Consider the following 16,123-nt stretch of genomic DNA (forward strand, 5'->3'; position numbering starts at 1 on the left):
CGTATGCGCGAGTGCCCATACACATAATTCAATGCCTGGCAAAAACACCTTCCCTCCCCCTCCCTCCCCCGGAAGCCCTCTAGAGGCTGGAAATGGCCTGTTTCCCAACTTCCGGTGGGCTGAGTAGGCTATCGTGCATGAGTGAGTGCCCACAACTATAATTCAATGCCTGGAGAGTGCAAAAACAGCTTCTCCTATCCCCCCGGAGAATCTCTGGAGGCCAGAAACAGCCTGTTTCCCAACTTTTGATGGTCCAGTAGGCATGTGTTTTGCCCTCCCCAGGCTCCAAAGGCTTCCCTGGAGCCGGAGGAGGGTAAAAACACCCTCCCCATCTCCCCTGGAGGCTCTCTGGAAGCCAAAAACACCCTCCCAGAGCCTCTGTGCAAGCCAAAAATCAGCTGGCTGGCACACAGTTGGAGCCGAGCTAGGGCAGTGGCTTGCGTGCCAGCAGATATGGCTCCGCATGCCACCTGTGGCACCCGTGCCATGGGTTCGCCATCACTGCTATATACTCTCCAAACACAAGGTCTACCCAAAATGAACATGGCTTATCTGTGTGCGCAGAACCGAAAAACAAGATGGTGCTGCCATAGGCGCCACCAAGAAAGCCAGTTCAGGGGCGGGGCCAGACAGCCATTACTGCTGGTTCAGCAAATTCCCGCTACCGGTTCTATAGAGCTGGCCCAAACTGGCAGGAACCCACCTCTGATTCTAACCACTGTTCCACCATGGCCCAGGACATTGCAACCCTCGTAAATATGAACCAGTTGCCAAGAATATGAATTTTGAACATGTGTCTATGAGGATGCTGTTAATGGTTGTAAGTGCAAGAACGGGTCATAAGTTACATTTTCCAGTCCTGTTGTATTATTATTATTATTATTATTATTATTATTATTATTATTTATTAGATTTGTATGCCGCCCCTTTCCGTAGACTCGTAACTTCAAATGGTCACTAAACTACCTGTACTTTAATGTCAGGGGGATTCTCTCTGGTCAATGGTTTTCAAATTGTACATTAATGTTATTTGGAAATGAGAGAAGAAGTTCACGCTGCCTATCCAGAGTTTTTGCTGAGTTAGTATAAAAATTGTTATATCCTGAGAAGCTGGGAAGTTTTCACTCAAGTCCGACAAGGAAGTAGAGCAGGGAAATTCTGATTGGCTCCTTTCCAAAAGGGCTTCCTATTTAAACCCCTGCCAAAAGCATGCGGGGGCTGATGTTTGCTCACTATAACCAATAAAGAGCTGAAATTTCACTGCCAATCTCCTGCCTCTTCAGTATCTGAACTCAGCAAAAACATTGTTGGGGAAGACAAGGGACATTGATTCAACTGTCACATTTTCCAACTAGGCATGCTGAAACAAGGCAGTGACTTAATGGGCCATGTGTTGATTACATTTGCAAATCAAACAACAGGACTAATGGCTCAGTAAATGAAGTGCATGGGAAAACCCATAGTAAAGTTTCTGCCAATTGAGTCTGAGCACTGGTTATTTCACAGAGACATCCATATAGCAAGAATGTGAAAGGAGATTGCATCACCTTTCCCTCAAGATATTTCTCTAATTTCTCATTCAACTCCATGGCACCTCTATGGAATTTTCTAGTGATGTCCTTCTGGCAAAGTCAGTTAGATAATCCTGGAGTCCTTGACCCTCTATGGTTTTAACTGGATAACTTCACTACTATGAATAAACAGAATTAATCTTGTCATACCAAATATTGCATCAAACTTTGAATGGGAGGGGATCTCCAATATAGGGTTCACCAAGATGCTACCAAATGTTTCTACATTGTTGTTGTTGTTGTTCAGTCACAAAGTCACATGCAACTCTCTGCAACCCCATGGACCATAGCATGCCAAGCTATGGTTCATTATTAGATATGTTAGATATGTCTCGTCTAACAAAGAGAAAGATAGGGATGACATGATCGCAGCCTGACAATATTTGAGAGGCTGCCACAAAGAAAAGGGGGTCAACCTATTCTCCAAAGCATCTGAGGGCAAGACAAGAAGTAATAGATGGAAACCTATCAAAGAGAGATCCAACCTAGAACCAAGGAGAAATTTCCTGACAGTGAGAACAATTAATCAATGAAACGCCTTGCCTCCAGAAGTTGTGGGTGCTCCATCACTGGAAAGATTTGACAGCAATTTGTCTAGAATGATATATAGTCTTCTGCTCGGGTGGGGGTTTAGACTAGAAGACCTGCAAGTCTGTTATTCTTTTAATAACAATTATTATCCCGAAAGTGCTTTTTCAAAAGGAACTGGACTTTATTTTTCTTTGAGGACATTTTGCTTCTTATCCAAGAAGCTTCTTCAGCTTTGATGGATGAGAAGCAAAATCTCTTCAAAGAAAAAACAAAGTCTAGTTGCCTTTTGAAAAAGCAATTTTGGGACAACCATGACTTTTTTATTTATTTATTTATTTATTTATTTATTTATTTATTCTTTGTCCAATATACAATACATATGGAAGAGAATAGACATTAAGTAATATATATGAAGATAGAAAGTAAAAAAGAAGAGAAGTGGATGGGAGGGAGAGGATATATATGATATAAGAGATAAGGAGAGAATATATATGATATAGATAGATGATAGATAGATAGATAGAGAGATAGATAGATAGATAGATAGATAGATAGATAGATAGATAGATAGATAGATAGATAGATAGATAGATAGATAGATAGATAAGGAGAGAATATGTATGATATTTAAGATAAGGGAAGACAATTGGACAGGGGACGATAGGCACATCAGTGCACTTATATACGCCCCTTACTGGCCTCTTAGGAACCTGGAGAGGTCAATCGTGGAGAATCTAAGGGAGAAATGTTGGGGGTTGGGAGTTGACACTATTGAGTTCGGTAATGAGTTCCACGCTTCAACAACTCGATTGTTAAAGTCATATTTTTTACAGTCAAGTTTGGAGCGGTTAATATTAAGTTTGAATCTGTTGAGTGCTCTTGTGTTGTTGCGGTTGAAGCTGAAGTAGTCGCCGACAGGCAGGACGTTGCAGCATATGATCTTGTGGGCAATACTTAAATCGTGTTTTTAGGCGCCGCAGTTCTAAGCTTTCTAGACCCAGGATAGTTAGTCTATTTTCGTAGGGTATTCTGTTTCTAGTGGAGAAGTGAAGGGCTCTTCTGGTGAAATATCTTTGGACATTTTCGAGAGTGTTGATGTCTGAGATGTGGTATGGGTTCCAGACAGATGAGCTGTATTCGAGAATGGGTCTGGCATAGGTTTTGTAGGCTCTAGTCAGTAGTGTGAGATTGCCAGAGCAGAAGCTACGTAGGATCAGGTTAACAACTCTGGAAGCCTTTTTGGCGATATTGTTGCAGTGGGCTTTAGCACTTAGGTCGTTTGATATGACTTGTATGACTGAGAATCTCCACAGACGTTTAATAACAGTTGCTTTTCCCTGACTAGGTTGGAGGCCTGCTCATACAAACAAGCTTCACCGTAGCTTCATTACATGACTGTGGGTTTCAGCTACCCAACCAAACCTTTTGTGGCTTCCTTTCCAAGAATCCACTGTTTCTTCTGCCAGGGTCACAGTCCCTTCAGCATCAATTGGTGACTTGCTATGATTTTTTTAAAAATATCTTTACTAATTTTCCACTTTTAAAAAGAAAACACAAAAGTAAATACAGAAGAAAATCAAAGAAAATCAAATTAATAATAGTATGTACAGATATTAGCATTAAAGTCACTATATTTATATTATATTAATTATACACCAGACTATAATTTGTCTCAAGTAAATAAATTACTACATGCTTTTTTCCATTAACAAAATAATTTCATGTATACTTCAATTATTTATCATGCAGGCTCCCCGACTCCCACCCAAATTGTAAAGTCAAGACTTTATTTGTTACCTACTTCAACATATTTAAGAAAATAAAAATAATAAACAAACTAACATTATTAAAACAACTATAAAGTGAAACTAAACTACCTATAACTTTCTTTATCTTAACACATATTTTATCGTTGTATATATTTTCCCAAGTAATCCTTTATGACTAAGCATTACTGCTTCTCTTCAATAAGAACTCTGATTTTTAATTATCCACTGCTCTGCCGGGCTCTCTGATAAGAGCCTCCCGAAAATTCAAGGGTACAAATTTCAGACACACACACGTTTGAAAATTCAAAACAATGTTCTTTATCACAAAATTCAAAATAAACAAAGCACTCTTTTTGTATTGCAAAGAGCACTCTTCCCAAAACAACCGGGCAGTCTGTACAATTTCCCTTAAGCAGTCATTAAGTACTTAGCTAGCAGCTGTGAAGAAACTTCACACCCCTTCTTCTTCCAATGAAGTGAGACACACACACACACACACATGTTGCTCTGCTTTGTTTTCAAAGGCGTGAAAAAGCAACAAAGTCCAGCAACACAAGATTCCTGACGAACTCTGATCAGATATTCTTCCACAATGGCCAAACCCACATGCTGCTATTTCTGGCAGCAGCCCTTATTACTGGAGCCCCACCCAAACACAGGTGGCCTCCCTTATTTCCTGTAATATGTTCTTACTTGGTCTCTTCTACACATAATTCTGCGTTTGCATGGGTCCAAAATGTCATCATCTGAATCAATGGAAGATAAGGGAGATTGACTGCCTGGGCTATGTGCCAAGTCCTCCTCTGCTGAGTCACTCCCACTTTCTTCTTCGTCCCAGGAAACTAAACTCTGAACTGATTCTGTCGGCAATAACACAGGCCTGTGACATGTTGCATTTTCCCCTGCATCCACCTCCCCATTCCCTGGGGCAGGAGCTGGGCCAGAGCCAACCACAACACCCACAACAACCTGACAAAATCTGCTGATCTAGGTTGGACCTGGCGGAACAAACTGAGCCAGGACACAAATGTGGCAAAACTCTAGATTATGTTCCTAAACAGGCCGAAGCCTCAGAATACGTTGAAATGGCTTAATCAAAGTCCACGTAAAGTCAGCGCTGGGAGCGTCCACTGAAACAGTTCAGCGGTTGTTCTGATGCTGCGGAGAGTCACTGGGCCGGTCAGTTGAGTGACGGGAGTTAAGCGGCAGCCGCCGTTGCTGCTGGGCATCAGCTGGGCTGTGCAGACCCAATAGACCAGTGTTTCCCAACCTTGGCAACTTGAAGATATTTGGACTTCAACTCCCAGAATTCCCCAGCCACCAAATGCTGGCTGGGGAATTCTGGGAGTTGAAGTCCAGATATCTTCAAGTTGCCAAGGTTGGGAAACACTGCAATAGAGGGATAGGACAGGCATTTCACATCAGAGGTGAGCTTGCCGCTGCTGAGCCGCTGCCTCTCTTGCCGTTCCATCCGCCGTCTCTCTTGCCACATCATCATTCCCTCACCCCTTCCTCAGCTATGGTGAGCCACGGAACAGGACTCGACAAACCAAAGAGAATAAGAGCCCCAAGTTGCAAATCACCCTTCTCCTCTAAAAATAAAGTATGAGCTTCTGTCCTTCACCCTTACGTCTCCTGGTTTGAGAAACACAGTAACATCTGCAGTCATCATTATGAGGCTTTCTTTTATATTTCTCATCATTTGCAGATAAAATCCAATTTTTTTTAAAAAAAAAACAGCTAACCCCCCGCATTTACATTTCAAAATCACCCTATTCTCAGGCATCTTTAATTATTCATCCCTGCCAATTAAAGTTATGTTCAGTTGACTCTTTTTCAGTCTCCACTCACGTTGCAACCAAATAATCTACATTCTATGCTTTGCATCAAAAAACTCTAGTAACCTAATATTGTACTAGGCAATACTCCTCTGTGGTAAAATGGTGGACACTGTCTCACTATCTCGTTATCCCTGTAGTGAAATGCTGGACGCTATCTCATCCTATTAATAATGATGGATAGAGAAGTTAATACAAATTGAATGAAGGCAAATATATATGGACAGGTCCAAAGACGGGGTAAAAAAATGGTGGAAGGTCTTAAGCATAAAACGTATCAGGAAAGACTTCATGAACTCAATCTGTGTAGTCTGGAGGACAGAAAGAAAAGGGGGGACATAACTGAAACATTTAAACATGTTAAAGGGTTAAATAAGGTTCAGGAGGGAAGTGTTTTTAACAGGAAAGTGAACACAAGAACAAGGGGGCACAATCTGAGGTTAGTTGGGGGAAAGATCAGAAACAATGTGAGAAAATATTATTTTACTGAAAGAGTGGTAGATGCTTGGAACAAACTTCCAGCAGACATGGTTGGTAAATCCATAGTAACTGAATTTAAACATGCCTGGGATAAACATACATCCACCTTAAGATAAAATACAGGAAATAGTATAAAGGCAGACTAGATGGACCATGAGGTCTTTTTCTGCCGTCAATCTTCTATGTTTTCTAAGTTTCCTAAGCTTGGAAAATCCATGGTCTTCTTACTTTATGTATCTGGACATTTAGTGTTAGCATCTACAGCTCAGTTTGGTAGGGCTGGAGAAGGATATTAACTTAATAAGGTTTAAAAGAAATTAAGCTTGAAGAAAATTGGATACCTAGATGACAAAATTAGAGGTCAAGGTTGGGGGGTTGGATTGACACTGAAAGTAATTAATTTGGAACTAATAATTTTTGGGGGGGAGATTAACTATAAATAATGTATTGAAAAAGTCTGTATGGAGAAAAAAATTACCACCACCCCCTATACATATATAGGGGGGGTTGATAATTTTTTTTCTCCATACAGACTTTTTCAATACATTATTTATAGTTAATCTCCCCCCCCCAAAAAAATTATTAGTTCCAAATTAATTACTTTCAGTGTCAATATATAGTATTTTTCCTATAGTATTTATATACCCTGTTTCCCCGAAAATAAGATGTACCCCAAAAGTAAGGCATGTCAGAGGTCTTGCAGAATTTGCTAATATAAAGCACCCCCAAAAAATAAGGCGTAGTCAAGTTTACATATGGTACGATGGAAAAACATATGGTACCATTCAAAGCTGTTCATAGTGGTACCGTAATAATGTGGCGTCCCCTGCTGGCCCCTTCCATCACTTTGTACCGTCCAGTACAGCAGACACAGTCTGCTGCTGTCTCACCACCATTACAGTCTCCACTACAGTGCATAGACTGTAGTTCCTCTGGTGGCTGGAAGCTGCAATAGCGGGAGTATACTGTTGTACCATATAAGTGCCGTCGTTTGTGTGTGTTGGTGCCATACTGACAGGTACCGTACTGTAATCAGTGTACCATACGGTACACTTTCTTTGGGGGTGTTAGCTTTTCTGCCTGTGAATTTGTCATATTAGAGAAATATAAGGCACCCCCCGAAAATAAGACGTAGCACAACTTTTGGAGCAAAAATTAATATAAGACAGTGTCTTGTTTTCGGGGAAACAAGGTATATACAGTAGTATTTTTTCTAGTCAAATATAGTCAGCCAAGAAATGTGTCAGGTGTTTTTTTTCTCTCATTTTATTAAAAACTGGCTAACTTATGAATTATTGTCAAGGCCTGTTCTTTTTTCCAGTGATCAAATAAAGTTTATTCCCAATTAAATGGGTTTTGTATCAGGTCAGCTGCAGAAAATTCCATGTTATTCCTGTTGTAGTGTGGGTGATAAGATTCAGATGACTTCATGGTTGAAAACTGCATCCCTCCTGGGCATATTTGTCCTTTTATCTGATTTGGCCGGACATTTGTTTTCTCTCCGTAACTTGTCAAGTTTCAGTAAATTTGCGACACCTAAAATGATTGCAGGAGAACATTTTTTATTTATTTTTATTTATTTATTTTGTCAAGTACAAATTGGTACTATACACAGATATAACAATATTTATATGCATGATGCTAGTCAGAGAGAAACATTAGGACGGGTGATGGTAGGCATGCTGGTGCATTTATGCACGCCCTTACTGACCTCTTAGGAATCGGGAGAGGTCAACAGTGGATAATCTAAGGGGAAGGTTTTGGGGGTTAGGTGATGATTCTACAGAGTCAGGTAGTAAGTTCCATATTCTAAAGTAACCAAATACAGTGGTACCTCTACTTAAGAACACCTTTACTTAAGAACTTTTCTAGATAAGAACCAGGTGTTTAGGGTTTTTTTGCCTCTTCTTAAGAACCATTTTCTACTTAAGAACTTGAGCCCAGAAAAATTTCCCAGGAAATTTGAGATCGGCACAAAGGCCCGGCCAATTTCCTCCCATTCCCCCTTTAAATATTGTTATTTTTACATGAAAGGACACTGCATGTTTATTTTTACGTGAAAGGACCGTCCTTTGCTTGCAGCACCGCTGCAGTGTCCTTTTTTGTAAAAATAACAATGTTTATTTTTACGTGAAGACCTCCCTTTGAAGGAGCTGGGCAATCCTTCCCATGAAGAGATTCCGGGGGCAGAGCCTTGACATCACCGGCAGGTTGCTAAGGACGCCAAGGTGATCACTTCCTTGATTCCATGGAATCCAGGAAGTGATCACCTTGGCATCCTTAGCAACCTGCTCCACCACCGGAATCTCTTGGTGGGATTCCCCGTTCGTGTTCGGTTCGGGTTCGGCCAAATTTTGCCTAAAGTTCGTCCGAACTTGCGAAACTCGAACACCGTTGGGTTCGCCCATCACTGTTTGGCAGTCCAGAGCGAACAAAGCATTTCCCTTTCTCTGGGCACTTGGAGAGAAAATAAACCTCTGCCAGCGCCCAGATAAAATAAACGCTCCCTTCGCTCTGGGCAGCGACCGTCTTCCTCCTCTTCTTCTTCCTCCTCCTCCTCCCACCCAAATTCCGAGCTTTTATTTTTTCCTAATAGGTTTGCATACATTATTTGCTTTTACATTGATTCCTATGGGAAAAATTGCTTCTACTTACAAACATTTCTACTTAAGAACCTGGTCACAGAACAAATTAAGTTCTTAAGTAAAAGTACCACTGTAATTACTAATAGTTACTAACCAAATAGTTATTAAATATTGAGGTTCAAGGAATATAACTGGGCATCTAAAAAAAAAAGCAAGACTGTCAAAACTATCACTATGCAAATAGGATCAAAAATAACCCAGCTCTGTTGCATCCCTGTTGTCCATCCCTCTTTTTTTTTTGCCAGCGTTTGGACCGAAGAGACACAGTGCACACTCCTCAACATCTCCATCACGGAAACCTTCAACTGCTCGTTCAGCTGTGGCCCGGAGTGCTCAAAAAACTCTCAATACCCCTGCTTACAGGTCTATGTCAATGTTTCCTCTTCAGGGCAGAAGTTCCTGCTTTACCACACAGAAGAGACCATCAAGATTAATTCTGAGGTAAGGACGTCATCCGTTGTCAAAAGAAATGCACTGTTGGATGGGAGGGATGAGTTTCAGGGTGCCCATTTTTTTTCAGTCACTGCTGTCTAGATTCATGGAATCTGATTGTCCTTTGTGCAATTTAATCCCTAGCTGTGTTTATTTTATTTCTCATTGGAATTTCTAGTCCTCCTGGCTTTATACACCATGAAAAATAGAGAAAGCATACAATATCTGGGCTGCAAAACTCCAATCATAGAAACATAAAAGTCTGACGGCAGAAAAAGACCTCATGGTCTATCTAGTCTGCCCTTATACTATTTTCTGTATTTTATCTTAGGATGGATATATGTTTAGCGAAAAATCACCGAAAACCATTGAAATCTCACGCATGCGTGTGTCCTCTCGCAAGATTTTGCTTTTTGCGCATGCGCAGAAACTAAATCTCACTCCAATGCATGCCCCTGCTGGTCACTTGCAGCTGTGCACGCAGATCAATTTCTGCTACCAGTGTGCCATTTCCTTCCCCCCCCTCCCATCCATGTAGGAAGCCAATACAGTAGTACCTCTAGATACGAGCTGCTCCACATGTGAGTATTCCAAGTTACGAGCCACGAGGGGAGAGAAATTTCTTTTCAAGACTGGAGCGTCCACTAGGTGGCAGAAGAATCCTTGCTTCTGGTTATCTCGGAGGGGAAAAACAAAGTCTAAAGCCATTTGTTCGAGATACGAGTTGTTCGACATACAAGCTCCGTTCTGGAACAAATTAAACTCGTATCTAAAGGTACTACTGTACTGTATTCATGGAAATCGCAATGTTCTCTGAGCTTGGTTGTTTTCCTGCAGACATTTCATCATGACGATGTTACCTAGTGAGGTAATGAAGTGGCTGCAAGAGATATATATATAGGCATACAAATCTAATAAATTTTTATTATTATTATTCTTATTATTATTATTATTATTATTATTATTATATGTTTTAAAATTAGAAATCTAAGAATTGTTTTTAGTATATTAATTGGACAAAAACTATTGTTATGTATTTTGATATATGTTGTCAGCCGCCCCTAGTCCATGGAGAAGGGCGGCATATGAGTCCAATTAAATAAATATAATAAATATGTACCTATAGAATAGGCAATAATGGGCAGCCAAAATCTTTACTGCCACACTGTGGGTTATTTTGTGGATGTGTCTTGATGGTCATGTGACTGGGTAGGAGTGGCTTGCTGGCCATGTGACCAGGGGGAGTGGCTTGAATGATCATCATCATTCAAGTGAACTGTTAAGTCCTCGACTTACAATGTCACCAGTGTCGCTCTCTGGGGTGACAATTTGCTTCGTGTTTCGCACGCTCTCTTTCCTGGGTCTACCCCCCCCTGCCTCAAGCTGGGTCCGCTAGGCAAATGGTGCTGATCAGCTGTTGAAAAAAGAGGCAGGAGGAAAAGAGCCCTCTGCAACTCCTGCCGGTGCTGGTCTCCCTGCCACTTTCCGAGGAAGAGGAGGAGGATGGGAAGGGGGGATAGTTAGCTGGAGCTGGGCCCACAGCTTCATTTCCACCGGTAGAACTGCGTCCTGCCTGCTGCCCACCCCTGAGAATAGAGGTGTCAAACTGCATTTCTTCGATGTCCAGATCAAGAGAAGAATTGTAGTTCTCTGAAGGCCGGCAAGGGGACAGACGGGCCAGCTGCCCGGATGGTCTCTGGCAGCACTTTGCTGGCCAAACTGGGCTGTGCAGGGGCCATATACAGCCCCCTTCTGTGCCTAATTTTGGCCAGCAAAGTGCTTCTGAAGGCCATCCAGTTCAAAAACGGGCCACATGGGGGCTGCGTACAGTCTACCCACCCCATGGCCCTATTTTGACTGCCAGAGGCACCGCGGGCAAGTTCTTTTCTATTTCCAGGCTGACCCCACAGGCCAAATTTAAGCACCCCACTGACCAGATCCTGCGGATAACACCCTAATAATGTAGGATTGCCCGTTTTTTAAAAATCCAATTTTTTTAAAAAAACCTATCTTCTATAATCACTTATCTAACCTTGCAGCAAAGTCCCCCCCCCGTTTGCTAACCAAGACGGGGGCTCGTGCATCACACTAAATTATAAATACTTCATTAGATTTCAGCTTCATGTATTTTGTGAAACAAGTCATTATAGTTTATAAACCATAAGTAGCCTAGATTGATGTATGGGCAGAACCACTGTGGTTTATTCCACAAAGCACGATTAAGCAAACCATTAGTGTGATGCATGAAAGGAAGTCTAAGTTGATTCAAATAAATTTGGTAAGTGCTTTACATAAAGTCAAATCAATGCTTTAAATGGACGAGAAAGAGAGACAGGGACAGACAGAGATACCCATTTCCCACAGAAAAGTAAACACCGGGAGTCACAAAACCTGAGTAGGCATTGCTATTATGGTCATTGTGACAGGGGAAGGAGAGTGAGTGATTTTGAGTTGGCCAGGCCCACCCAGATTTTGTGGTTCCCAGTGTTTTCTTTCCTGTGGGAAATGGGCCAAACCTCCGCCAGGCATGGGGGAGTTGAGACACCTTTCCCCCAAGTTTTTTTATACTTTGTTTTATGTTTGGTATGAATGTGCTATTTGGTTTTTTAAATAATAATAGGGTTTTATATGTTTTTAATATTAGATTTGTTCCACTGTTATATTGTTTTTTATTGCTGTTGTGAGCCGCCCCGAGTCTTCGGAGAGGGGCGGCATACAAATCTAATAGATAGATAGAAAGATAGAAAGATAGAAAGAAAGAAAGAAAGAAAGAAAGATAGGTGGGTGGGTGGTGGGTGGGTGGGTGGGTGGGTGGGTGGGTGGGTGGATGGATGGATGGATTGATAGATTGATAGATAGATAGATAGATAGATAGATAGATAGATAGATAGATAGATAGATAGATAGATAGATAGATAGATAAGAGAATTTAAATCTAAATAATATATATTATGTTATTTGTTGATTGTTATAGTTATTATTGTTTAGTGTACTTAAATGAGTAATTAACTATATTACTAGGATTATTTTTGTTTGTATGTGTCAGTTTTGTCTCATTTTGATTTATGGATTTGATTATCTATCTTATATTTTTGTAAATGTGTATATATGTATTTTAAACCAATAAAATTTATTTTAAAAAATTAAAAGATAGACAGACAGATAGATAAATGAGTGTTTAAGGTTGCAGACCCCTGTGTTAGATACCTGCTAGGACCTTTTCTTTTAACTCAAAAAGTAACTTTGGAATATGAGCTATAGCCCCACTTTCTTTTATGCTGAAAATATAATGGGAGTTACTAATACAGAAATTCACATTTTCTATAGACCGTGTGGACAGCTACGTCATATTATTCTGCACATATTATTCTATGTCATATTATTCTGCAAATCACCACTTCCAGTCTGTTACTTGCGGTTTTTCTTCCAGATGGCCGTTTGCCTTTTTGTGCATGTGTAAAAGGACACTTTGATTTTGCACGGGTGGCATTCAGGGAAACTATCTGTTCATTATCTGCTTTCAGTCACACAATGATACAAAAGTCCTTGCTACATAGATAGCTAATTGCCTGAAATAGGGCAAAACCAGAAGCCCGGTCCCTGTGATTGTCAGCAGATGTATAATTGCTTCTGCCAAGCATAACAGATTTGTGCATCGGTCTGATGCTGTTTTGTTTCTTTGTGAGACATTGTTGGCATACACAAAAAGAGATCGGTTCTATTTCAGCAACCACTCTGTGAGCTGGGAAGTGCTGACAGCTTTCGTATGCAATGAGTTTGGTCAGGGCCTCTGGCCATGTGGTGTTATGGTCATGACTGTCTTCTCCAAATAGTGCTCTTCAGAGGAGTTGTATTACAACCTCTACCATTTTTTACCAGCATAGGCTGGTGAATCGCAGAGGACGTAAGCCTAGTATGGTAGACAGGTGGACTTCAAGTCCCAGAATCCCTTTAGCCAGCATGCTGGTCCTGCACACTTAGGAGGCACTAAGACAGGTGGACTTCAAGTCCCAGAATTCCTTTAGCCAGCATGCTGGTCCTGCACACTTAGGAGGCACTAAGACAGGTGGACTTCAAGTCCCAGAATCCCTTTAGCCAGCATGCTGGTCCTGCACACTTAGGAGGCACTAAGACAGGTGGACTTCAAGTCCCAGAATCCCTTTAGCCAGCATGCTGGTCCTGCACACTTAGGAGGCACTAAGACAGGTGGACTTCAAGTCCCAGAATCCCTTTAGACAGCATGCTGGTCCTGCACATTTAGGAGGCACTAAGACAGGTGGACTTCAAGTCCCAGAATTCTTTTAGCCAGCATGCTGGTCCTGCACACTTAGGAGGCACTAAGACAGGTGGACTTCAAGTCCCAGAATCCCTTTAGCCAGCATACTGGTCCTGCACACTTAGGAGGCACTAAGAGAATTGGAGAAGATTTCTGCTCTCCACTCCATAGCCCCCTCGCTTCTGCAACTGACCTCCACACAACCCTACCAGCGGACGTTGTGAACTCCAATAGTCTGGACATTTTTAAGAGGAAATTGGACTGCCATTTGGCTGGGATGCAATAGGGTTACTGCTTAGGCAGGGGGTTGGACTTGATGACCCACACGGTCCCTTCCAACTCTAACAATAAATAGATAGATAGATAGATAGATAGATAGATAGATAGATAGATAGATAGATAGATAGATGATAGATAGATAGATAGATAGATAGATAGATAGATAGATAGATAGATAGATAGCTACATACATACATACATACATACATACATACATACATACATACATACATACATACATGAATGAATGAATGAATGTATGAATAAATAAATAAATAAATAAATACACTTGATGCCTCTGCTTAGTTCTAAGACAGATCCAAATTTGCCATGTGAACTAAAAGAAAGAAGGAGGTTTAAATTCTAGAAATGGCAGGTAGTGTGGAGAAAGCTAGACTAACCTTTAGTAGCACAGTGGGTGACGGTTCTGTTGGTATGTCTCGGTGCAGCTAGGCTACAAACCCTTCGACATACGCTGAGCAGAGATTAAGGAAGAATGTGGATGTGCGATACCACCAGTAACAACACAGACTTAGTATCTTGAATAAGTATTATTCACATATATACATAAAGCAGAAATAATCTACAAGCACTAAACAAAATACACTCTCTCCTCAAGGTAAAGGCAAAGGGTGAATGAGCAATCCAGCATCATCGTCAGGAGAGAGTACTGGCGCCCTCTTATGGCTAACCAGCCAATGTCCTTAAAGTGATATTACAACTGTAAATATAATAAACTACAATAGAAACATAGAAACATAGAAGTCTGACGGCAGAAAAAGACCTCATGGTCCATCTAGTCTGCCCTTATACTATTTTCTGTATTTTATCTTAGGATGGATATATGTTTATCCCAGGCATGTTTAAATTCAGTTACTGTGGATTTATCTACCACGTCTGCTGGAAGTCTGTTCCAAGGATCTACTACTCTTTCAGTAAAATAATATTTTCTCATGTTGCTTTTGATCTTTCCCCCAACTAACTTCAGATTGTGTCCCCTTGTTCTTGTGTTCACTTTCCTATTAAAAACACTTCCCCCCTGGACCTTATTTAACCCTTTAACATATTTAAATGTTTCGATCATGTCCCCTCTTTTCCTTCTGTCTTCCAGACTATACAGATTGAGTTCATTAAGTCTTTCCTGATACGTTTTATGCTTAAGACCTTCCACCATTCTTGTGGCCCGTCTTTGGCAGTTCAACAGACATGGCAATCCCAAATAACAGTATGTACCATGTACTAACAGGTTCAGACCCAGCTCCCAAATATGACAAACCCTCTGAAGTCAACTCAAAGATTTCTTTAATTAGGAGTGTCGGCAATCCTGACAAAAGGTTTCTGTATACCTGCAGGCTTAGAAGATGAATAGTTGTCTGCCACACCTATTCATCTCTGCCCTCTGCCTTTTATCCCCAGAGCTAGGGTTGGGCTTCACTAGCAGCAGGGTCAGCATCACTGAGGGGCTGTCCACCACCGGCACTACTGGTACGCTCCTGGCAGTGGGCACGCACAGGCGTCTGTTGCAGGCACACACCCCAGCACGAGATTTGGCTTCTGTGCATGCATGCAAAAGTGAAATCTTGCATGAAGATGCTCGCACATGCGAGATTTCAGGATTTTTTGCAATTTCTTTGCTTTCACGCATGCGCAGAAGCAAAAAATGCCCAAAATCTCATGCATGCAAGCATCTTCACATGAGATTTCGCTTGATGCACATGCACAGCAGCCAAATCTCATGCAGGGGCATGCAGGGGCGCACTGGGGGCACACAGCTGCGCATGCATGGCTGTTTTTACTAACTAATCAGCGATCCCAGTCATACTGGCAGCGGCCCATTACTGATCAGCACAAATTCCACTGTTCTTCCCTGCTCTACCTTCTGCACATCTGCATGTCAAGCACTGGACCCAGCTGTTTCTTTTCTTCCTCATCAGCCACCTCCAGACCCGGGGGCTATTGACTCTCTATCTGAAGGCTGATAGACAGCCCACTCTCCACCTCTGGACCTCTGTCTCTCTCTGTTTCTCTGTCTCTCTCTTTCTCTGTCTTTCTGTTTCTCTCTGTCTATCTGTCTGTCTGTCTGTCTCTATCTCTCCGTGTGTCTCTGTCTGTCTGTCTGTCTCTCTCTCTCTCTGTCTCTGATAGCTCCCTTCCCTCTTCTCCTTCAGAGTACACACGTTGCCTTGATGCTGGTCCTGACTCACATACCTTCTGATTACAGTAGTACCTCTAGATACGAGCTGCTCCACATGCGAGTATTTCAAGATACGAGCCACGAGGGGAGAGAAATTTCTTTTCAAGA

At 41.6% G+C, this 16,123-nt stretch overlaps 1 protein-coding gene across 3 annotated transcripts in view; it reads left to right on the forward strand.

The window, feature by feature from the left end:
• The window catches only part of LOC139168532 (calcium-activated potassium channel subunit beta-2), a 363,544-nt gene that overhangs the window by 341,191 nt on the left and 6,230 nt on the right, over nucleotides 1-16,123 (forward strand). For all 3 annotated transcript variants that reach the window (XM_070754145.1, XM_070754146.1, XM_070754147.1), the window contains one exon: nucleotides 9,080-9,275. In XM_070754145.1, coding sequence (XP_070610246.1) covers nucleotides 9,080-9,275 — 196 coding nt within the window. The remainder of the gene's footprint in view (nucleotides 1-9,079; nucleotides 9,276-16,123) is intronic.

The sequence above is a fragment of the Erythrolamprus reginae genome, chromosome 5 (genome assembly GCF_031021105.1).
Source record: "Erythrolamprus reginae isolate rEryReg1 chromosome 5, rEryReg1.hap1, whole genome shotgun sequence".
Taxonomy (NCBI): Eukaryota; Metazoa; Chordata; class Lepidosauria; order Squamata; family Dipsadidae; genus Erythrolamprus; species Erythrolamprus reginae.